This window comes from Fibroporia radiculosa, assembly GCF_000313525.1.
Source record: "Fibroporia radiculosa TFFH 294 genomic supercontigs, scaffold515, whole genome shotgun sequence".
NCBI lineage: Eukaryota > Fungi > Basidiomycota > Agaricomycetes > Polyporales > Fibroporiaceae > Fibroporia > Fibroporia radiculosa.
In genome coordinates this window covers 1-22,185 of record NW_012133217.1, presented here as the reverse complement: position 1 = coordinate 22,185, position 22,185 = coordinate 1, and the positions used below count along the sequence as shown (strand labels likewise).

The 22,185-nt window shown below is 53.3% G+C and overlaps 7 protein-coding genes across 7 annotated transcripts; 4 read left to right on the top strand and 3 right to left on the bottom strand.

Moving 5' to 3' along the window:
* Window positions 1-154: 154 nt before the first annotated feature.
* FIBRA_01222 (uncharacterized protein) lies at window positions 155-1,030 on the bottom strand (the record flags this gene model as incomplete). The annotated part of the gene is made up of 4 exons (XM_012323100.1): window positions 155-332; window positions 387-549; window positions 609-762; window positions 824-1,030. 4 exons carry the CDS (start codon window positions 1,028-1,030, stop codon window positions 155-157), a joined length of 702 nt encoding a protein of 233 aa, XP_012178490.1.
* Window positions 1,031-1,592: 562 nt separating this feature from the next.
* FIBRA_01221 (uncharacterized protein) lies at window positions 1,593-4,011 on the top strand (the record flags this gene model as incomplete). The annotated part of the gene is made up of 12 exons (XM_012323099.1): window positions 1,593-2,330; window positions 2,390-2,434; window positions 2,485-2,544; window positions 2,598-2,610; window positions 2,662-2,844; window positions 2,907-3,050; window positions 3,107-3,247; window positions 3,301-3,378; window positions 3,435-3,478; window positions 3,531-3,577; window positions 3,633-3,878; window positions 3,942-4,011. The coding sequence occupies 12 exons, from the start codon at window positions 1,593-1,595 to the stop codon at window positions 4,009-4,011; spliced, it is 1,809 nt and encodes a 602-aa protein (XP_012178489.1).
* A 2,212-nt stretch (window positions 4,012-6,223) lies between these two features.
* On the top strand, window positions 6,224-8,483 carry FIBRA_01220 (uncharacterized protein; the record flags this gene model as incomplete). Its single annotated transcript, XM_012323098.1, has 12 exons — window positions 6,224-6,802; window positions 6,863-6,907; window positions 6,958-7,017; window positions 7,071-7,083; window positions 7,135-7,317; window positions 7,380-7,523; window positions 7,579-7,719; window positions 7,776-7,853; window positions 7,910-7,953; window positions 8,008-8,054; window positions 8,105-8,350; window positions 8,414-8,483. 12 exons carry the CDS (start codon window positions 6,224-6,226, stop codon window positions 8,481-8,483), a joined length of 1,650 nt encoding a protein of 549 aa, XP_012178488.1.
* An 886-nt stretch (window positions 8,484-9,369) lies between these two features.
* On the top strand, window positions 9,370-11,508 carry FIBRA_01219 (uncharacterized protein; the record flags this gene model as incomplete). The annotated part of the gene is made up of 11 exons (XM_012323097.1): window positions 9,370-9,519; window positions 9,583-9,667; window positions 9,717-9,814; window positions 9,872-9,997; window positions 10,056-10,218; window positions 10,272-10,382; window positions 10,436-10,489; window positions 10,539-10,801; window positions 10,843-11,048; window positions 11,114-11,316; window positions 11,372-11,508. The coding sequence occupies 11 exons, from the start codon at window positions 9,370-9,372 to the stop codon at window positions 11,506-11,508; spliced, it is 1,596 nt and encodes a 531-aa protein (XP_012178487.1).
* Window positions 11,509-11,654: 146 nt separating this feature from the next.
* Window positions 11,655-12,332, bottom strand: FIBRA_01218 (uncharacterized protein; the record flags this gene model as incomplete). The annotated part of the gene is made up of 5 exons (XM_012323096.1): window positions 11,655-11,775; window positions 11,827-11,947; window positions 12,000-12,060; window positions 12,119-12,236; window positions 12,295-12,332. 5 exons carry the CDS (start codon window positions 12,330-12,332, stop codon window positions 11,655-11,657), a joined length of 459 nt encoding a protein of 152 aa, XP_012178486.1.
* Window positions 12,333-12,660: 328 nt separating this feature from the next.
* FIBRA_01217 (uncharacterized protein) lies at window positions 12,661-15,534 on the bottom strand (the record flags this gene model as incomplete). The annotated part of the gene is made up of 4 exons (XM_012323095.1): window positions 12,661-13,205; window positions 13,261-14,187; window positions 14,247-14,340; window positions 15,193-15,534. The coding sequence occupies 4 exons, from the start codon at window positions 15,532-15,534 to the stop codon at window positions 12,661-12,663; spliced, it is 1,908 nt and encodes a 635-aa protein (XP_012178485.1).
* A 5,098-nt stretch (window positions 15,535-20,632) lies between these two features.
* On the top strand, window positions 20,633-21,681 carry FIBRA_01216 (uncharacterized protein; the record flags this gene model as incomplete). The annotated part of the gene is made up of 2 exons (XM_012323094.1): window positions 20,633-20,805; window positions 20,865-21,681. 2 exons carry the CDS (start codon window positions 20,633-20,635, stop codon window positions 21,679-21,681), a joined length of 990 nt encoding a protein of 329 aa, XP_012178484.1.
* Between the last annotated feature and the right edge of the window lie 504 nt (window positions 21,682-22,185).

The following is a 22,185-nucleotide window of genomic DNA, read 5'->3' as shown; positions in this document are numbered from 1 at the left end:
GTCAGCGTACTTATGACTCTAGCGACAAGACAGCGAGCTGCAAGAGGTATTGAATTAGAATACGCACAGAGTACTTCATAAGGTGCAGTCAAATAGTCTACACATACACACCAAAACAAAATCACAACTACGTCCAATAGCTAGTATAAACAAATCAGATATCCGCGCTTGCCCGATAGTCTTCCATCTCCTGGTCCAGCTCAGCGGCAGACACTGCTTTCTTCTTTATGCGTTTAGGTCCCTTCTTTTGGCGTAACCGTGCTTTCGCAGTGATAACTAGCGGACGGGGCGTTGGTGCTTGCACCTTTACAGGCTGCTGCTTCCGTGGTTGGCTAGGAGGGAACGCAGGCTTAGGATGGATAGGGTGAGCTTGAGGATGTACTTACGCCACAGGTATAGGTTTAGGGGTCGCCACGGGTCGTGTAGGCGCAGGCGCTGCTGGTGCTGTTGTTACAGGTTTTCCAATTCGATCAAGAAGGGAGAGAGGCTTTGGTGGTGCTTGCGACGCTTCTTCATCGTCGTGGATGATTTCGATTTTGATGGGCCGACCTGGGAGTGCAGCGAACAGTCCACGAATGTGTCCCCTACATCTAGTATGAGAGACTTACGACCATCCACGATCTTCCCATTATACTTCGCCCGTGCGACGACAGCGTCTGATGCACGCTGGAAAGAGACGATAGCCATGCCCTTCGACTTTCCCTGGGAGTTATACACGATAAACGCGTCTTTCACTGGTCCTACAGTCTTGGCGAACAGGATCTAAGTTTAGGGTCAGCCTCGCTAGTCATGCGATGCAGTATCGCTTGAAACGCGTCTATACCTCAACCTCATTCTCCCCTACATCTAGAGGCAGTTTGCTAAGCAAAATCTTGCTTCCCTTGTCCAACGCGTTGGCAGCACCATGGGTTTTCTTCCCCTGTACAGCATCACGCCAGGCGGGAGGGGCATTCCCAGCCTGGTTGCCCAGAAGATGTCGTTTTGCGCCGTGATATGCATTCAAACGTGCGTATTGAGGGTGGGCCTGCATCAAGGGAATGTGGTATAAGGTAGAGGTTAGAACTTAACTTGCTATGACCTACTTCGAATTCCAAGGCAAGAGTTTCTGAGTTACGTAATAGTTTTGGAAATTATTATTTGCATTTGCTTTGAAGGCAGCTAAGCAGGCAGGTTGTAGACTGTCCCAGATAAATAAGCACTTGTACAGTCGTATCTGTTCAGAATGCACTGCGACTTGCGGTTTCGATTACATCCTCTACGAGGCTGAGCATTGCACTCGGGTGAAGCATACAGTACCCTTCCATGCACATATTGAACATTTCTAGATTGACGACTTTCGAAGTAACCTCATTAGTCAGTTTGCTTTCTTGCTATACGTCTCTTTTTCAGTTTTTTTTTCCCGCCGAGAAGACCAGAAGGTGATCAGGGAGAAATGAAGTTGCCCGCATTGCATTTCTGACTCCGAAGATCCCATTCTTCTCTCAGACTACTACTTACTATGTACCCGGTCCACCCACTCTTTTTCTCGCCTCTAGCGCGCGGCCCGGCTGCCGTGGTCACCAGTGGTTTCTAGACCTCGTTAAACTGAACCCATGGCACTCGCCGGTCATATTATGTACTGGAACCCGAAGGATGAGTCTCTGAAACCTCTCGTAATGCAAATTTACCGGACGTTTATAAGCATTGGGTTCAGTTGTCGAGGATGTCTCCTCGACGCCCTCTCAACGCTCGACGCGATGTCGCTGCTCAACCCTTCGTCTGGCATACTTCCTGCGATGACCGCTGATAACTCTGTCAGTGATGCTGAGAGGCGCGCTGAGATATTGCGTACCCTGCAAGACGAACGCTCTCTCGACAAATCGAGTCTTTACCACCTGGATTCTGCTGTCGATCTCGATACGGCAGCCTCAGCTTCTTCTTTTGACTTGCCTTCCGTCTTGAAGGGCAACGAGCGGATGCGCCGTCGGTCCGAACTTTCGCGTGTGAAGGCTCCCGCGGTTGAGACCATCGAGCTTGCCCCTCTTCCGCCGATTGAGGAACGAGCGCACGAACAAGCTAGCGTCGGTCATGCCACAGGTATATCTGGTGAGCCGTCGCTGGGCAAAGTAGCGGGAGGAGATCCCGAGTTAGCACCACCATTATCATATGTGCCATCCACAATTACGGAGGATACAAGTTCTGCTGTGGGTGTGATCTCGCATGCGCAACGAGCCAAGTATCGCTTGAACAGCCGGATCCAATTCGCGGCGTTGTGCTATTGCTTTTTCTTGGAAGGCTGGAATGACGGTTCTACTGGTCCATTATTGCCCCGTATTCAGCGGAACTATGGTGTGAGTACGAATACTCGAAAAATCTCGGTAATACTCATCTATGTCAATTGCGCACATAGATTGGGTTCGCGATCGTGTCGCTGCTTTTCGTCACCAACTGCATTGTACGAGCCCGTTGCCAAAGCGCATAGAGTTGGATTAATTTAGTTTGCAGGGTTTTTTAAGTGGTGCGATGATGAATGTGTACTTGAATCACAAATTTGGTTTCGGTAAAGTACGCTGCTTGTCAGTTTCATCAAAGTGAATGGTACTGAGACGCTTGAATAGGTCTTAGTTATAGGTATGACATTGTTCACACCGCTATAATCCCCATGGACTAACCTAGATGCAGGATCAATTTTTCAGCTGGCTGCCTACGTGCTCTTGGCACCTGGAGGACCTTTCCCAATCATGTGTGTTGCATTTTCGTTTGCAGGGTTCGGCATAGCACTGCAGAATGCCCAAGCAAATGGGTTCGTCGGAAGTTTGAAGGAGCATGCACGAACTAAGTTTGGCTTCTTACACGCATCATATGGTAAGTTTCCGCTGCTCATATATAGGAATAGTTCATGGCTAGAAACAAAGTTCGTAACATAGGCCTTGGAGCTCTGGTTGCGCCACTGGTAGCGACGTATTTTTCCACTGCGCGACATTGGTCATTTCACTATTTGATCTCTGCGTGTATCGCTGTGAGCAATACAATAGTTCTCTCTGCTGTTTTCCGCTTCAAAACACAGGACGGTAAGTCAACCGGTTGTCTCAATTTTAATCAAACCTTCGGTCTTACTGTCGTGCAGATGTCATGGCCGAGGCGGGTCAGGCAGCGGAAGAGCCTGTCACAAGCGATAACTTGTATCATCAAATCATGCGCCTCAAGGAGGTACATTACTTGGCAATCTTTTCGCTTATATATGTTGGAGTAGAAGTCTCCATCGGGGGTATGGTTATTATAGTCAAGCCACGGCTCAATAAACTGATTGACCTCTATCAGGATGGATTGTAACTTTCATTGAGCAAGAGCGAGGCGGAGGTGCTAGTGCTGGATACATTTCCTCCGGATTTTTTGGTGGTACGCTTGGTTCTATTTACTTATTCTAGTTAACATCTAAATGTATTTTCGTTCAGGGTTGATGTTAGGTCGCATCATATTGATGTGGCTAAATCGCAAGGTACGCGGAACAACGATATGCTCTCAACACCGTCGCGATGTTTTCTTTGCAGATAGGAGAACGCTGGGTCATTGTTCTCTATGCCCTCATCGTCATCGGGTATATATTTTCTCAGACTCAAAGCGCTGCGATGGGCTGACAGTCTGTCTCCCAGTTTGGAAGTGACCGTGTGGGTTGTGCCGTCGCTCTTTGAGAACGCCATCGCCGTGTCCTTCATCGGATTGCTAATGGGACCCATGTACCCAATACTTATGAACCACTCGACCTACATCCTGCCTAAGTGGTTGCTGACGGGCTGTCTGGGCTACATCGCTGGTGTTGGCCAGGCAGGCTCGGCCGTCTTACCATTTATCACAGGTCTCTTGTCGTCCAAGTTTGGGATTGCGTCTTTGCAGCCTTTGTGCGTCGTCTCTATATTATTGTTTTGGGAGTATCGTTCACGGAGCTGAATTTATGTTTGCAGTATTGTGTCGATGATGTCGACTATGATTGTTCTATGGGCTCTGGTTCCGAAGAAGCGTCGGATCGAATAAAGTGTTGACGGTCACACACTGTTCACGTTCAGGGATTTATGTCTGTGTCGAAAGTAGAATCTAGGTGTACATGAGATGTCCCTGGTGAGTTCCAGGGATTTTTTAGATGGGCTGGTTGAGTGCCCTGACAGCCGAAATTTGGTTGGCCACTTGGATCCGTTAGCGTGGGAGTCAGATGAGAGTCCGATCCATTCAGGGTGCAAATACTCTTCACGCACTCCCGTGAAAGTTGGTACGAAACTCCCCCTTAAAGTCCCGTACGTGATCGAATGACTCTAGCGTCATCTACCCGCTCCTCTGAGAAGCCAGCCCTCTTGTAAATTCGAGGATCAGTGGGGTCCCAAACGTGTGCGCCATCGAAGCCCGACCCCTCTGCACGAATACAAAAAGCTGATAAGGTGCGAGTGGGTCCTAAGCAGATGGCAAAGGAAGGCTATCCACAACCTTGCACAGTTACAGTCATCCCAGTACCATTTTTATGTTCATCATTCGCAAATGAGAATACCGACCTCGCGGAACATATAGACAGCCACCAGGATGATCGTCTGGTAAGTGCTATGTTGTAGATACATTCAAGACGGACTATTAATACTATACAAGTTTCTTTTCTATACGCTACTTACTTACGCTCTATTATTTTCCTTATACGGCAACTCTGCTGCAAGACGCCAGCGCGTCGATTTCCCTCAGTCCCCGATTACCATATCCCGGACTGAGTCTCTCTCTATTATAGACTTCCATTATGCCAGTCCCCGTAGGTGATGGTCAGCCTCCTGGGTGGGACACCAGGTAACCTGTAGTAATGCAATTGAGCATCTGAGAGATGTGCTTGGGATGCCACAACAGTGCCTGCTTGGTGTCTACCCTTCCGTAAGTCAATTATCATTAGCTAGGAGTGACCAAAAAGCTAATGATCCATACAATCAGGAGAATGTCTGCTCCTTTTGGACGTGCTACGGAGACATGGCTACCGCAACGTCATGAACATCATCCAGGCGCGAAACTTCGGTAGTTCTGGAGATCACGAAGGTCATATGGAAGCATGGCGACAAGACGAAGGTGCACGAATGGCTCGTGCAGCGGTCGGGGTTAACTATCTTCCTCAGTACCGCGAGCGTTTCATGTACGGGCCACCCATCTCTGCGCCTCGGGATGAAACGATGAGCGTTGCTTCGATAGAGGACAGCTATCGAAGCACCCCTTATCATTTCATCCTGGCTTCACCATGTCAAATGCGCCAGGGCTGTCAGATGTCTCCGAATGAGCAGTGTAAATGCCGTTCCACGATCACAATCCTCTCAGCATGTAGAACCAGCACATTCCACCAATTCTCATCAATATAAAGCAAATGCAATCAACGACACCCCGCCGCACAACAGTGTCATGAATCCCAGGGCACTGACGGTTCTCTTATGTGTTCCTACTGTTCATTTGTCTTACTTCCTCTTACCGTCATCATGCACATTGGTCACACTCAGTCTCGTATGTATTCTCACTGCTGTTGCGTTCTCTTGTTGTTGTCTTGTGTGTACTCTCGCTAGTGCACCCTCTTCATTACCTAACTCCCTTGTCATTCAAGCTATCTCACTCTCTTACTATCATCATCTTGCTACACACGCGCGGCGATTGCGCCCTCAAATGCTAGTAATTAGTACTTTCATGATCAACTTTTGAGTGCGTGTGTAAACAGGGATGCGCTTGTCGGGCCAGTATACTGATTGATACTGTTATATACTCCGAGGAAACTGCGCGAGATGTTCCATACATGAAGTTGGGTAGCTCGAAAGATGCTACAATACATCACAAAGGTGACATACAGATGCTCTTAAGATATCGTGTGGAAGGTATTCATGAACACCCGAACAAGGATGGCATTAACGCCCACAAGTCTCCTGTGTAGATACTTCCTTTGAATTCAACCTTCGCTCTTGCCTGCAGGCTGCGGACAACATCCATCGAGATGCACCCCATTCCCACGCCAGTGAAATCTACCTGGCCAGTCTGTGGGCTGCCGGGGAATAATGTCAAGGGCAGTGGAGCCGGAGTGTAAGACACGAAGATAGAGCTAATAGTAAGGCCCTATGCCAGGCACGAGGGAGTAGTGTAGGGTACTGAGCGACGACGCATTCGACGACGGAGGCGACGCGCGAGATCTACTCGCTCAATCGGACGTTTTGGCGAGTCGTCGACGCCCTCCTGAACGCCCGGTGCGATGTATCCTTTGCCTGGCACAACCCCTGCGATAACTGTCGACAACTCTGTCAGTGATGCTGAGAGGCGCGCCGAGATCTTACATATCTTACAAGACGAACATTCTCTAGACAAACCAAGTCTTTACCACCTAGATTCTGCTCTTGATGTTGATACAGCAGCCTCAGCTTCGTCTCTGGACTTGCCCCCCGTCCTAGTGGGCGACGAGCGAATGCGCCGTCGTTCGGAACTTTCGCGTATGAAGGCTCCTGTGGTTGAGGCCATCGAACTTGCCCCTCTTCCGTCGATTGAGGAACAAGCACATGAACAGTCAAGCATTGACCGCGCGACGGATATATCAGGTGAGCCGCAGGGCAAGATATCAGGAGAAGACCTCGAATTAGCACCACCATTGTCATATGTGCCGTCAATGATCAAGGAAGACGCAAGTTCTGCTGGTGTGCTCTCGCCTGCGCAGCGAGCTAAACATCGCTTGATTGGCTGGATCCAATTCGCGGCGCTGTGCTATTTCTTTTTCCTGGAAGGCTGGAATGATGGCTCTACCGGTCCCTTGCTGCCTCGGATCCAGCGGAACTATGGTGTGAGCACCGCTAACTTGCGATATCTCGGTGATGCTCATCTATGTCGATTCTGCACATAGATTGGGTTCGCGATAGTGTCACTGCTTTTCGTCACCAACTGCATTGTACGAGCCCGCTCTTAAAAAGCATATAGTTGTATTCATTTAATTTGCAGGGTTTTTTGACTGGTGCGATGATGAATGTATACTTGAATCACAGATTTGGTTTCGGTAAAGTACGCTACCTGTAGGTAATCTCCGAAGACACAACACTGATGCTCTTGAATAGGTTCTGGTTATTGGTATGTCATCGCTCGCACAACCAGGATTAATATGGACTCACTCGGATGCAGGATCTGTTTTTCAACTGGCTGCCTACGTGCTCATAGCACCTGGAGGACCCTTCCCAATCATGTGTGTGGCATTTTCGTTTTCAGGATTCGGCATAGCACTACAGAATGCCCAAGCAAATGGGTTCGTTGGAAGCTTGAAGGAGCATGCGCAAATTAAATTCGGCGTCATGTACGCGTCGTATGGTAAGCCTTCGCTGGTCATGTATATAGGTGGTACGTGGCTAGAAACGACGTTTGTAACATAGGTCTTGGAGCTCTGGTTGCGCCACTAGTGGCGACGTATTTTTCCACTGCGCGACACTGGTCATTCCACTATTTGATCTCTGCGTGTATCGCTTTGAGCAATATGATAATTCTCTCTGCCGTTTTTCGCTTCAAAACCCAGAGTGGTACGTCAACCTGTTACCTTAATACAAGACCTCTGGTCTTACTGTCACCGTGGAGATGCCATGGCTGAGGCGGGTCAGGCAACGGAAGAGCCTGTTACAAGTGGTAACTTGTATCGTCAAATCATGCGTCTCAAAGAGGTACATTACCTAGCAACGTTTTCATTGATATACGTTGGAGTAGAGGTCTCCATTGGAGGTACTATTATTGTACTCGAGCTATTATGGCCCTACAAGCGTGTTAACTTCTATCAGGATGGATTGTGACTTTCATTGAGCAAGAGCGAGGCGGGGGTGCTAGTGCTGGATACATTTCCTCCGGATTTTTTGGTGGTACGTTTTGTTCTATTTTCTTGTTCCGGCCAGCAGCTAAATGCACCTTCATTCAGGAATGATGTTAGGTCGCATCATATTGATGTGGCCAAATCGCAAGGTATGGAGAACGCACGACGTCATACTCAACATCGTCCCTAATTTACACCGTCAGATAGGAGAACGCTGGGTCATTGTTCTCTACGCTCTCATCGTCGTCGGGTATATATTTTCTCAGACTCATAACCTGTAATAGACTAACGGTCTCCCAGTCTGGAAGTCACTGTGTGGGTTGTGCCGTCGCTTCTTGAGAACGCCATCGCTGTATCCTTCATCGGGTTGCTAATGGGGCCTATGTACCCAATACTCATGCGTCACTCCACCTCGATCCTGCCCAACTGGCTGCTGACGGGCTCTATCGGGTACATCGCTGGCGTCGGCCAGGCAGGCTCGGCCGTCTTACCATTTATCACGGGTGTCCTGTCGTCCAAGTTTGGGATTGCGTCTTTGCAGCCTTTGTGCGTCGTCTCTATATTATTGTTTTGGGAGTATCGTTCACGGAGCTGAATTTATGTTTGCAGTATTGTGTCGATGATGTCGACTATGATTGTTCTATGGGCTCTGGTTCCGAAGAAGCGTCGGATCGAATAAAGTGTTGAGTCACACGTTGCACGTTTAGGGATTTTATGTCTCTGTCGCGAAAAAGTAGAGTCTAGCTTTACACTGGGTGGGCCTGGTGAGTTTCAGGGGTTGCACCGTCATTCGTCCGATGTCGTTGGTTCCGTAATTCCTTTACAGCGGTAGTGCTATCTCTATAGACTAGAATCATGTTTCTCGTTCGCTTCAACATTTTTGCCGATGTCTCAAATCACGGAAAAGGAGGGCGTCATCGTGGGCGAAAGCGTCTCTGCACGCGGTGAACCCGGCTTATCTTGTTCAGTGTTACATCGTCGCAGTTTACTGTACAATGCGGAGCCAAAAGTGTGTGCAAGTGATGAAACTGACGGGCGTGTTCGCTATTCATGCATCATCGTTCGTGTTTAGAATCATCTTTTTAGTACTAAATATTTGGGATTTTGGAGGACATGCGCTTCTGCCTTTTGTTTCCCTTGTCTATCTTGCTACTATGCTTGCGCCGTACTTTTGTGGATCCACACTATTCGTAGGCCTGTGACCAGTCAACATCCATTTTTCATGTACCTCGTCGAAATCTGAACCTGGCGTATCTAACAGTCTAACATGTCTGCAGCGTGATAAGCTCCACGATGCCGGCATCCCATCCATTCATGCTTCGAAGAGTCCCACAGCATGTCCCAGAGATGCTGGGCATTCTCAGGGCGTGACACGCCTTATCTGTACGTCAGCCAGCTCTAGTGAAATCTGATGTCGCATTCTTCGAGTTCGGGATCCTAAGTAGCGGTGCATATGAACGTCCTGGACCTGCCCCGCGCATGACCACAGTATTCACCCTTATCCTGACAACTCTTCCATCCGTCTCGCCGTTGATCCCTGAGCATTGCATTGCACTGACGACAGCATGAAGGATAATAAAGACGGATCCGTTCGCTCGAGCATCGACGACGCTGATCGTGTGCGGGCGAGGAAGACAAAGGATGCAACGATGGGCGCGGACGATGTGCGGCTCGCCGAGCTGGGATATAAGAGCGAGTTCCAGCGGGAGTTCTCGGTATGTTGCGCTTCTCGTTATCCAGAAACAAACAAACGAGCCGATGACGCCCCCCGCGCCCAGGTTCTCGAAACGATTGCGTTTTCGTTCTCGATCATGGCCGTCATACCGGGCGTCTCTTCAACGCTCGGGCTCGCGCTGGCCTCCGGTGAGAGAGGTGGACGCTTTGTCGCTGCTACTGCTGACTCTCGTGCCAGGCGGACACGTCGGTATGGTGTGGGGGTGGTTCATCCCCTGCTTTTTCGTAATGTGCATCGCAGCGTCCATGGCAGAGATGGCGTCGTCCATGCCGCAAGTACACTGCGTCCTTCAGCCGCTGTCTGCCGTAATGATGGCCATCACACAGGACTAGCGCGGGGTTGTACTATTTCTCGGCCAAACTCGCGCCCGTGAAGTATTCGGCACTGGCAAGCTGGATAACAGGCTGGGCGAACATCACGGGCCAGGTGACGCTGGTCTGTTCCATCGATTATACAGTGTGAGCATGCATTGTCCTGGCGATAGTTTTGTGACTACTTACAAGGGTCAGAGCGCAGATGATCACGACGGCTGTGGCCGTCGGAACAGATGGTACCGTTAATTTAGGTACAGGGCCTACCTATGGAATATTGCTTGCAATCCTGTTCATCCATGGGGTGATATGTTCGGCCGGTACGAAGATACTGGCGCGTCTGAACTTGTTCTACGCTTTCGTGACCTGTAGGCCTGATTGCATCGCACTTCTGGCTTCAAACCCGCTGATCGAAACATAGTGGGAACAACTGTCGGCGCAATCATTGCATTGTTCGTATGCTCCGGCGAAAACAGAGTGTCAGCGAAGGATGCATTTACGCTGTACGAGAACCACACCGGCTGGTCCAACAGTTCGTCCACATGCGCCTCCTTTGCCTCTCCGCTGACCTAGTCTGCTCCCTAGGCGGCTGGGCCTTTTTGTTGTGCTTCACTGTTCCGATGTGGCAATTCACTGGGTGTGAGTGAATTAACGCGCAGTGTGATGCTCTCTACTCACGCACCTCTAGACGACTCTGCAGCGCATATCTCCGAGGAAATCCGCGGGGCGGCGAAGGCAGCCCCACTGGCCATCCTCGTGTCGGTGGCATCGGTTGCGATCCTGGGCTGGATTCTTTCCATCTCCGCGTCGTTCGCCACCGCATCGGTGGCCGACCTCCTCGCGACTGACCTCGCCCTGCCGATGGGCCAGCTCTACCTCGACGTTGTCGGCAAGAGAGGCATGCTCGCCATCTGGTCCCTCACCACCACTGTCCAGGCAAGTGGATACGCTGTTTTGAGGCCGGCACATGGACGCTCACCGGCCCGACACAGTTCCTCTGCGGCGCGGCACAGGGTGTCGATGCCTCTCGCGTGGTGTTCGCCTTTGCGAGGGATAACGAGCTCCCCGGCTCGCGCTGGTGGAAGAAGGTCAATAGCTACACGCAGACGCCTGTCAACGCCGTGTGGCTCGTTATGGTCCTCGCTGCAGTCTGTGGGCTCCTCGGGTTTTCGTCTACGGCATTGACTTCGCTTGTCAGGTGTGTCCCCACTACAGAACTCCCTGTTCTGACAACTCTAACGGCTGGAATATTGGTATCTGAAGTGCATCGGTAATAGGCATGTACGCCTCGTATACGACCCCCATTTTTCTCCGTGTCACGTCCGGAAGGGACAAGCTCGTGCCAGGTCCGTTCTCGCTAGGGAAGTGGTACTTACCGATAGGATGTGCTGCAGTGGCGTGGGTGACGTTTATCATCGTCTTGCTGAGTTTCCCAACTGTACAGATCGCCACCGCAGAAACCATGAGTACGTCACTATTCTCTCAGGGCAACAATGAAACCTCACCATACTGCACTGTCAGATTATGCTGTCGTGATTATCATGGCGGTCTTCATATTTGCATCCTGTTCATGGATCATATCTGCGAGACGATGGTTTGTGGGCCCACTTCCGAACATTGATGATGGAAGCACTGTAGCATCCCTAGACGAAAAATAACTGTATTTTGGAGGCTTTGCTGTAATACATGATCGCTTGAGTTGTGCCCTCGGACTGCATCCGATAGCGTACACGCAACATCCATACACCACTGGTGAGGCATAACTTACAACTAGTCATGATATGTAAAACCTCCTCCCCATTCCTCATTGTGTCTTCTGATGGGCCAGTCGAGCGATACCAACGGTAAGTTGCCACCAGATTGCAAATGAGAAGCCAACGATTCCATGCCCCGTCCCCCAGACTAATTCGGGAGTAATCTTGTACCTGTCACACAAGTCAGCATCACGACAGGTATATGCAAGGAACAAGACTCACGATTCAGCGAGAGGTCCGAGTGTGTGCGGGATAAAACGGGGGGCATTATACAGGATGGTGGAACAGGTGACGTGGTAGAAGCAAAGAGCCAGTCCGAGAGCACGCTTGCCGGGCAAAAACTCTACACACAAACTATGAGGGGATATCCGCGGCCAGGAGAAGTCTGGACTTACCAGGTAGCGGGAACATGAGCAGTGCGGCGATACAGAGTCCTGCTACCAAAGCGGAATACATCTGCATAAATCCCGAATGCTCAGCACGTCCATAGCATTGCACAGCATACGGTGCTCACCTTGATGAATATGAGCGTCGTGTTCGTCAGCTGTAGGAATGGCAAGCTGACGGGCGACCAGAGTCCCTGTAGCGCTATTGGGACCTCCAGTGCGATGTGCAGCAGAAACACTACAGCACTGGTGAACCTAAGATGTCAGAGCATTGCGGAGCGCGTTAATTGAGCGAAATCCTTACAGGGGGTGGCGGACAGCGATTTGGGGCGGGGCGGACATGGCGGTGAGGTGTCTCGAGGGCGTGGTCAACGACGAGGAAGACAAAAGGCACTTATCGGCGGGAGGACACGTCGGTGGCTGGAGCACGTGCACGCGTCCCTTATCGCAGCCGACTCAGGGACAACAGTAGATTGACGATGAGATCACGCCCATCGAGATTGTGCGCACGCACTGGAGACCTCTATTCTCGAAAAACCATCTACCTCTAGCTACATGTTTACTAAAACTACAGCATATTGCGACCACGGAAATTCGCATATCAGACATATTATTCGCTTCATAGATCAAGCCCAGAGAACCGCTACGTTCACCCCAACAATTCGTTTGTTTAACACCCCTCTTCGTCTCCCTCGTCTCCCTCGACAGACGCAACGCCAGAAAAGTTTCCCTGCCCGCGGGCCAGAAGCCCACCGGCAGCAAACTCGACCGCGTCCAGGTCCTTTTCCAGGTCCACCTCCTCGCCCACTTGCGCGGCCTCAGGGCTGACCAGCAGCCGCAAGCGCGCCACCTCTCTGCGGAGGCGCTCCATCTCCTCGTCCCTACGGTCCACGCGGCCTTTTAGTAGCTTGATATAGTCGTTTCCGCACCGGAGCAGCTGCAACTTGCTCACGCCCCTGTTCGGACCCTCTGCATGGCCCTTTGGTGGCCCACGCGGGGGCATTGCGCCAGGCAGGATCGGCTCGTCAGGGTAGCCGTCGTCTGATGGCAGCGGAATTGGGGGCAGCAGCAGCCGCAGGTCATCGAACGACGTTTTGAGCGAGTCCCGCCGCTTCTGTTCCGCCGCCTTGTGCGACGACTTGCGCACCTGCATCCCAGGCTCCGCGAATGTCGTCGGCGACGGCGCGGCCGGCTGTAGCAGTGGTGTATTCCCAGCTATATTTGCGCCACAAGTCAGCAGATAAAGAGAGGACTTAGAGTGGGCTCTCACCTGGTCGGATCGGCTTTAGACTTGGACTCACTAGGGAAACCGCGGAGCCCTTCTCAGCCGACCTGGGGGTCTTGGAATACTCTCCAGATGACTCAATAGATTTCCTCTTCACAGAACCATCAACCTTCTTGGAGCCGCTGGGAATCGGATTTTGCGGCACTGAACTGTGGATGCCTAATCTGCCCAAATTCATAATGCTTGCTGGAGTCACTGGCGTCATGTTTGGCACCGGCGCCGGCGCATTGCCGACGGGTACAGCGGCAACAGAGGCCGAGCCAGGATGGTGAGAAACCGGCGAAAGCGACTGTGTTTGGATGCTGGAGGGAATCTGTGCCGGCGGGGGCATTGGGGGCAGCTCGATGGGCGACGGCGTGTCATTTGGCACGTCTGCAGCGTTCGCTCCCCCGCCAGATCCTCCCGATCGGGTCAATGTCGCTGGGAACTGCGGCGTCGAGTTCGCAGACCGCGTACCCCGTGTGCCTGCCTTCTTCGGGACCGCAGGCGCCCTGGAGACCGTTTTAACAGCTGATGATGGACGTTTGCGCACAGGTTTTCCCGACGGAGCATTCGATTCATCACCACTAGACGACGTCATGCGCCGCTTGTTCCCTGCGCTAGGATGTGGTTGTTGGCGCGTACTGGGACCCGACGCGTGCTGCGACTTGGAATATGGTTCCAGCCACGGGCTAGTGAGTGGCGAAAAATCACTGAAGTCTAGGTCACCCGCGGTGTGGAGTGGGAGGGAAGGATTGATCTGGAAAGCTATATTTGCAGGAGCCGAATGTGAGGCATTTGGGCCCGCAGGGAAGTCAGGTAAGCCATGATTTGGGGGCATAGAGTGCATATTCGACAATGCCGCGTTTGACTGTAGAATCATCGGAGATACGAAATCCGGGCTAGGTTGCGCACGAAGTTCTGTAGACTGAGCTGGAAAATAGAAGAAACGCAATTAAGTAGCAAATTCCACTCAGTGCAGATTTACGAACCTGGAGTTGGGAGACCGAATTGCTGCTGATCCCTTTGTCGATCCCCAGGCACTGCTGGGGGGAACAGCGTATTCTGCCCGCTAAGAAGCTCCAACTAATCAGAGTCAGACATCAGCGTTGCATTAATTCGCAGGTGCGGGGTCAATAAAAACGCGACCGTAAGAGCAAGAAGTAATCACGATCAAGGAGACATGAATACAGCGTCTAGTGCGGTTATGAAAGACACGCCTCGACGACCAATCTGGACCAGTTACGTTCAAGTATAATCGACCAAAGAAGAATTGGCGGGTGACAAAAGTAAGGGCGTCAGAATTGCAAGACTGGAGGCTTGTGCCAGGACTAGGACGAAAAATCGGCCAAGGCAGCCGTCTGCTTGGCACAAGGCGGCAAGACAACCAAACTCTAAATAAGTGGCCAATAAAAGCCATAACCCAGTGGTATCCGGAACATGGAGATTATCATAATCTCGCAGCGGGTACTCGTGTCGTAATCTCGGAGCCATGAATCCACTGTGGCCGATTGCGCGCTCTAGAACTGAGATTACAGTACATTTCGAACCAGCTGGCGCTGAGAACTAGCGGGCGGGATCAGCTGGTTGCCGTATCAAGCTGGATACGGACCCGCAGGGCGACTGCGTATCAATCAGCGCCAAAAAAAAACCAATCAGTCATAGTCAGGAGCACCACCTGTTCACAGGACATATTTCTCACTGCGAGCATCTCTCACAAGGTCCACCCTGCTTCCCCGTACTATTCATCCACCGTTCCTGGAGGTCTGCAATGGACGCACCTCCATCTGCTCTTGTGATAGGTGCTCGCAGCTACTGGCGTCCAGCGTCCATCGCACTCTTCCCTGACCTTCCATCGCGAAGATGCTCCGCCCAAGCAACTCCCAGAAGATAAAAACGGCTGTGCATAGCTGAAGAGAATTGTGGTATCATACTCACCTGCTGCTGGAAGATCTGGTTCTGAAGCTGCTGCAACTGCTGCAGCTGGTTGAGCCGCATCTGTTGTTCCAGTAGCGCTGCCTGTGATGGCGCGGACATCTGTGCAGAAACGCCTTGTTGTGCGGAGGCGTCCTGCGAGCCAAGCAGAGCCTGGAAGTCGAGCTGGGACATTTGCATGTTGAGCGCAGGCATCTGGGAATGGGAGAAAGCCATGGGATTTGATCCTTGAGGCACCTGGCCTGCAGACGTATAAAGGTCGGCTTCCCTGGGAGGACTAGGCTGGTAGAAGGGATGGGAGAAGTACGGCGGATGCGAATTTTGCGCGCCAGAGTCGGAGCTCATGGCTGCTGAGAAGCGGTAGACCAGCGCCTAAACAGCGTCAATTTGCTCCCATCACCTCCCAGTCGCGCGTCATAGCGTCTTGTGTTTAATTTATGCTTCACATCCCAATCCCGTTTAGCTCAGTTGGTAGAGCGCGTCACTAGTAATGACGAGGTCAGTCGTTCGAGTCGGCTAATGGGAACTTTTATTTATTATTGGTGTCTTTTGGTGCCTTGGCCTTATCAACATCTGACTATCCTACGTTTTCTATGATCGTCCCTATCCCTTTTGTCCCACTCATGCATCTTCAATGAGATCATTTGCCACATGCTGCTTTCACTGGAGTGCTCAGCTTGGTCCAGGCCGCCCATTTCTCAGTCGATCCAGCTAGACCGAGCAGTCACTGAATTGTTGGACACAGATTTCCAATCGGCAGAGCCGAGGTGGATCCATTCTAGGCTTCTCCCACATACCCCTCCGGCGTGTGCAGGGAAGCCACTCTGGTGGTGTGGGATTGGAGATCGCCGTAAATAGTCAGCGAATGGCCCCATGCGTCTTACCCTGATTTCTCGGCGAGATGGCCATCACACAACGCGCGTGACCTCCCAGGCCATCCGGCGGAACCGCCCCCACCCTGCGAGGCCGGGATCCGTCCCTAGCATCGACGATAAGATGACTCGCTCGGACCCAGGCTCGCACGCCGGACACCCTCGATAACTCTGGCAGATCAACGGCAACTGGAACCGTCTTGCCATAGCGAGGAGCAATGCGACGAGATCCTGGCGCTGGTATGTATATTTATCGGCCAACGAAACTGCCCGCCGGGTTTCAGAACGTAGATTTCGATCCACGCCGCCAGGAACTGCCATCAGCACCGTGAGCTTGGCCTTATAGGATCTCGTGATTGTCCAGTAATTATTGAGGGTACACCATGTCGCTGGACATTGCTCGAAGTGGATACGTTGAAGGATCTGCGCTGCTGATAGTGGCGCTCGACCTGCGTTCCCCATAAATGTTGCGGTAGCCAGGTGGAGCCAATAAAGACATTTGACCCTGTTTGGACGTCAGACCGATTCTATTTGCGGGGTGCGAGCCCATAGAGCTGTGACAGTCGGGTCGGAACAAAGATGAGCAGGTGACATCGAGCTGTTCAAATGCCGATGAGCAAAAAAAGGAGCTCGGTTCTCATCGCAATGCTGTGACTGTCAGTAAGTCATCTTGGCACGATAATATCGCTTCGCTGCGACGAGTGTCGGCTGGTGATGAAGGGAGCCGTTAATATCCAAGCCATATCGAGGCGACGCACACGCCGGCGGATCAGTGGAGAAGTGGCTAACCGCACCGATGTTAGTCTGCATTTTTGAAAGCTATCACGACAGTGGCCAAGTCCCGTCAAAACTTTCGTGCGCGTTCCAGCAGAGCCCCCAGCGTCCGGTGACACCAAATCCTTCAAAATGAACCAGGCGCAAAGGTAAAAAGACAAAGAAACGCTGGGCACCAAGCCTGTCTATCATCTGCGTCCGATTGTGGCCAAGCCAAACCGAGCGTGATCTCGATCGTCACTGAGCAAATCCTCGCGCCTAGAGCCTCGGCCGCTGGACTAGGTTCGGGGGGGAGCGTACAACAATGGCAACCCTAGAGCTGCTCGGTAGCGCCGTAGATAGTCGAGCGGTACAAGGGCTGGAAATTATGAAATGAAAATTCGCAGAATGTATGTGCGATCCGTGGCGGAAAGTGCCAAAGCGGCTGCGGTCGCCGTCTGTTTGTGCTTGCCCCCGCAAATCGAGACATTTAATGGAAACAGTCTGCTTCTGGTCTACTTCGCTCCCGCAGAATCTTGTCCACTTGATACTCGGCCGCAGGACTGTCGTCATGATTCAGTCAGGGAAATCGCAGAAATTAACATCTTGAGTCCGAACACGACGTCCCTTCATTTCTTCATATTTACGCGCCTATATATATAACAAAGGACTCCGTTCCTGGCGGCGGAACCCGACCGTGACGTACGCCAGGAAGACAAAGCTGCTCTTTCTTGGTCAAAGCCAAATTGGCAGACGGACAGGACAGTCGCTCCAGGCCGCCGCTTCCCAGGAATCAAAGTCTCGCAGTGCCACGCATGCATCGGCCCAGACAACGAGCGTGCATTCCAGCGCCAGTCGCAAAACACCAGAACAAATAGTCCAAAAAAATTCCAGATCAAGCATTCCCAGAGAGCCTAGATCCGGCCGTGGTCCACATATCCAGCCTCTAGGAGATGGCACGAGCCAGAATGGCCGACTTGCTGTCAACAACAAAATCAGCTAGGCCACTGCACCCATCGCGGGGAAAACCACAGCCGATAGGTAGCGTGTTCCACGCACAAAAGGGCAACCAAATACACGGCAGCTTTACGAGGTTAATCAGACGCAATCCGTCAAGCCAGAACAGCGCCCACCTCCACACTGAGGCCAGATAGTCGAGAAGTCGCGAGTCACGACGACGGCACGTCGCCGTCCGTTCCAGGGACGTAAAAGCACCAGCCCAGCAGCACATCGCGACGGCCGTGATCCTGAGGCCTAGGCGGGATCACCGCCCGGAAAGCGCCCATCCCGGCATGGCGGGCTCATTGCCGTCGGCGCAAAGTCGGGCACCGCGGTGCGCGAGAAGGGCGGGCGGCGGCACAGTGTCTATCCGCCGCAAGCTGTGCACGGGCGGCCTATGGAAGAGGGAGGATATCCGTGCGTGCGAGACGCATCTGGGCGGGCACTGTGCGGCGGGTGAGAGGCACATTTCCCTGTTGAGACAATAATTCAGTCGCATCTGGGGTGTAGGAGGACAGAAGCGGAAGGTGATTCTGATCCAAGATGTCCCAACATCGAGAAAATTTTCGGACGCGGAAAAGCGCAAGTGGCCACTCGAACCGCAAAAGATGCAGGCCTGCAAGGGGCTTTATGATTATCGCACCAGCACCGCGTGGCAACTGTGGAAAAATCGTCCACAGAGACAAGAGCAGCCTCAGCAGGAGTATGGTGCGAGACCGGTTTTAAAGCTCCGGTGGCGCTACGCCATGGCGGGGTGGCGCTCGTCCATGATGCACCCACTGGCCCGGGCGGTGGCGCTGAATCAGTCAATGTGCTCCTGCGTTCCGCGCCCGAATATACACACCGCCTGAGTGGCCGGTAGGGAGGCCATATAGTGCCCGATGGCTATCGCGCACATCGGGCGATGCGTAAGACCTCGGAGACGACTCTGTCGAGTTCCCATGGACTCGTTAATTGCGCTGCTGGTGCTGCAAAGGTGTAGGATCTTAAACAGTGGCGATGGCGGCGGTTGCGAGGGGACACACACAGGGTGTCCAGATGCTCGCAAACTGGGGGGGTGGGACTCGCCCTGGGGCGCAGTATCGCAGTGCGAACTCGAGGAACACGCCCGCACATGGTCCGTGCGCGAGCACATTGTTCGTCCCTAAGAAGAGCAGACGAGTCCTGACTAAGATACCTCTATTGGACAGTCGTTTGTCGGTCGGGCTAGATACAAGGACAAAGGCGGTGAATCACCTGATGCGTGAGAGAACAATGATATGTTGGCTGAAACCCACCGCGGCCGACTACGAAAAAAATACTCACCACGAACGACGCTCCAGGAGTGTGCGAGAGACCAACCACCTTCATACCGTCCGTGCGGCGGTGGGTACTCGGACGGTGAGGATGTTACATGGCGCTCGGAGTTACTCCTTTTAGAAGTTGGCTTATTGTTGCATTGTTGCAGTTCCATGACAACTGAGGCGCTCCGTGAACAATCCAGGGGAGCCAATGCTCGCCCGACGAAGAACACAAAGCAACAGCGTAGGCTGGGAAATGAGCCGGACAACAATAATATAAATAAGACTAAGAACTCGAGTAATGTTGCACCAACCGAAGACTTCGCGAACTATAAATGGCACAAAGACTATTTTTTGCTGCGTCCACGACAGCCCGCCAGGCCGGGCAGGGTGGACGATCTGAACACGGTGCAGCCTGCTAGTGGAGGCGCCGAGGGGAGAGAGACGTGTCGTGGGTGTAGGATGTGCCGTAAGCGCGAGGAGGATCGGGTAAGGACAGTGGTGATGCCGGGGCCCCACCGAACACAGGATTTTGAAATCGGGTAGAGCCGAGAAAGAGGGGCTCCAGCCAGCGGGAGGCTTGGATGGGTTAGTGCCCAATGTCAGCGCGGGCAACACGAGGAACAGGCCTTCTTGATGAAAATGCAGGGCAGGAAGACGAGTGGGCAATTGAGTAAATATTCGTAATGGGAGACGGACCAATCGAATGATGAGATGATGCTGTGGCCCAGCATTCTACGATAATGGTCCGGGCGTCATGTGCCGAGCGGGAGGGCATCCCACACTATACCTGGCGGAGGAGCGGGCTGGATCTGCTGTGCGCCCGCTGACAAGGCCTGGCTTATTGCGAGGGAGGACACTGTGAAAATCGCGGACTTTGTATGGCTGCGGCTGGAGCGAAGGGCGAGGAGCACTAGCACTGGGGCCGGGGGCACGCGGGAGGAGGCATGGTGGCTGCAAGGGACGATGGGAGGAGTCGTTGGGGCGGTGGTTGCGAGGAGGGTGGCTCTGGCTCCGCGTTAGAAGACGATGATAGCGTTCTAGCACACATTCGCTGACTTTGCTGTCGTGGAATGGGGGCGCAGAGGGTGGGCAGATTAGAACGCCGTCGGATTCTCAGGAGTGTTCCGACGCTGGTGTTGACACTGTTCGGGCACTCTGGGCCCGAATGGCCTGATATGGGCTGGGACGATCTCTCGCACAGGGCACTCTCGTCGAGCCCGGGTAAGCAGACGGCGGGCGGGCGTGCTGGGCACGGCTGGGAGGAGGCTCAGTGGCATCGTGCGGACCGTCCGGGTGCGTGGACGGAGCCTGCGCAGAGGGCGACAGGAGGCCCACTGCGGGGCTCGCCGGCAGGGCGTGGCATGAAACTCGAGAAGGAGCGGGATCAGATGTCGGCAAAACCGTGCTCGCCGCTGGATTTATCGTTTGAAATAATATCTGCGGGCGTGATGGAGGCGCGTAGCGGCCAAAGAAAGCTAGACCACCGAACGTATGCCATGGAGGCAAGCGAGGGTCGGGGTCCCAGCCCGACTCGCGATGACGGCGAAGGGCCCGTCGGACGCAGCAGGCGTGGGCACTGTCGCTGTCGCTGTCGCTGTGGCCGACGACGAGCTCGGACGCTGGGGCGGCGAGGCGACTCTGTGGAGATTGGATCAGATTGTGGGAGCCATCTTCTTGGAAGCCGATAAGTCGAACGCAGTCCGCGGAAGGTTCGGTGCGCATATTACATAATCAAATGCCACTGGGGGGCCGCGTGCTGCCGTAACAGAATACAACAACGTATAAGTGCCTCTACCACGCTCCACCGCGACTTCTCCTCCCCAGCCTTCCTCTGCCCCTGCATGGCCATTTCCATGTCCTACTCCCTCCCTCCTCCAAAACGGCGACGCACTGCCACCTCTGTCCTATCTGGCGACTTTGATCCCCGCCCGCCCCGCGACGTCTTGACCTCCCTGCTGAACGGTGTCTCGATGTACAAAGAAGTCGAGCAGCTCGAAGAGGTCCGCCGCAGCCGCAAGAGGAAGGACAAGGAGAGGGAGAAGGAAGATCTCGAGAGAGAGAAGAAACGCGCAAAGACAACCCCCAAGCCCCCCAAGCTCCCTCCGCTCCCCGCCGCGTCCACATCTCTCCCCGTCGCGCCCTCCGCTGGCGTCCCCAAGCGCCCCACAGCGATCACCGCCCCAGTCGCCTCTAGCTTCTGGCGCGCACGGCCAGCTATTCATATTGCATCTGCGACCCGTTCAGTGTCCGTCACACCACCGCCCATGGACTCGTCGCCGCCCCCGACTCCTGGCCCGTCCATCTCCTCGACGACGTCTGCAACGTCGTCCAAGCGGCCACACACACCTGACGACGGCGAGGACATCCGCAGTCGCCACCGGAGCGAGACGGCCACTCCACCGCCGAACCGGCCGAGAAAGAAGCGGACGGCAGTTCGCAAGGGCTGGAAGGGCTGGGTCGAGGGCTCGCCCCCGCCGTCGGAAAAGCTGATCAACCTGGATGTGGTCAACGTCCTCCAAGAGAGGAAGACGAGGAGTGGGAAGAATTTTGATGCTATCGGCGTGGGCAAGGATGGCTGGGTCTAACCATTGTGCGTCACCCCGTCGCGTTTACGGTTCGATTGGGCTCATTTTGCCGCACAGGGACGGTGGTCGGTCTCTGGTGTCTCTGGCAGAGGAAATTGGCTATGCTCGCTACCGAGCACGATGCTTTGTGTGGATTGACTCCACGATGCTGCGCCCAGCCTGCGGGCGCCTTGGATGAAGGCGCTGTGTGACGTTTATGTGTTTGTCTCTATCGTACACTCTCGGTCCCGTCCCTTATTGGTTTCTCTCTTCTCGTCGGGTCTTTCAATGATTTGGGTGCTTTCCTATTGCAACATCTTGTAAACATATATACCGTGTCGCTAGCAATATAAACTGACAGTTAGAGAATGGATACCCTCGCAACCATCGCTGAGCAGCATCTGAGTGATTGATGGCGCCGAGAGCGCGCGCGTACGTGCTGTGGCCGGGGAGCGAGCGGGCGGGCGGGCAGGGCGGGACGACGGAGGCGGGGGCGGCGTGATTTGCCATATGGACACGGTCGAT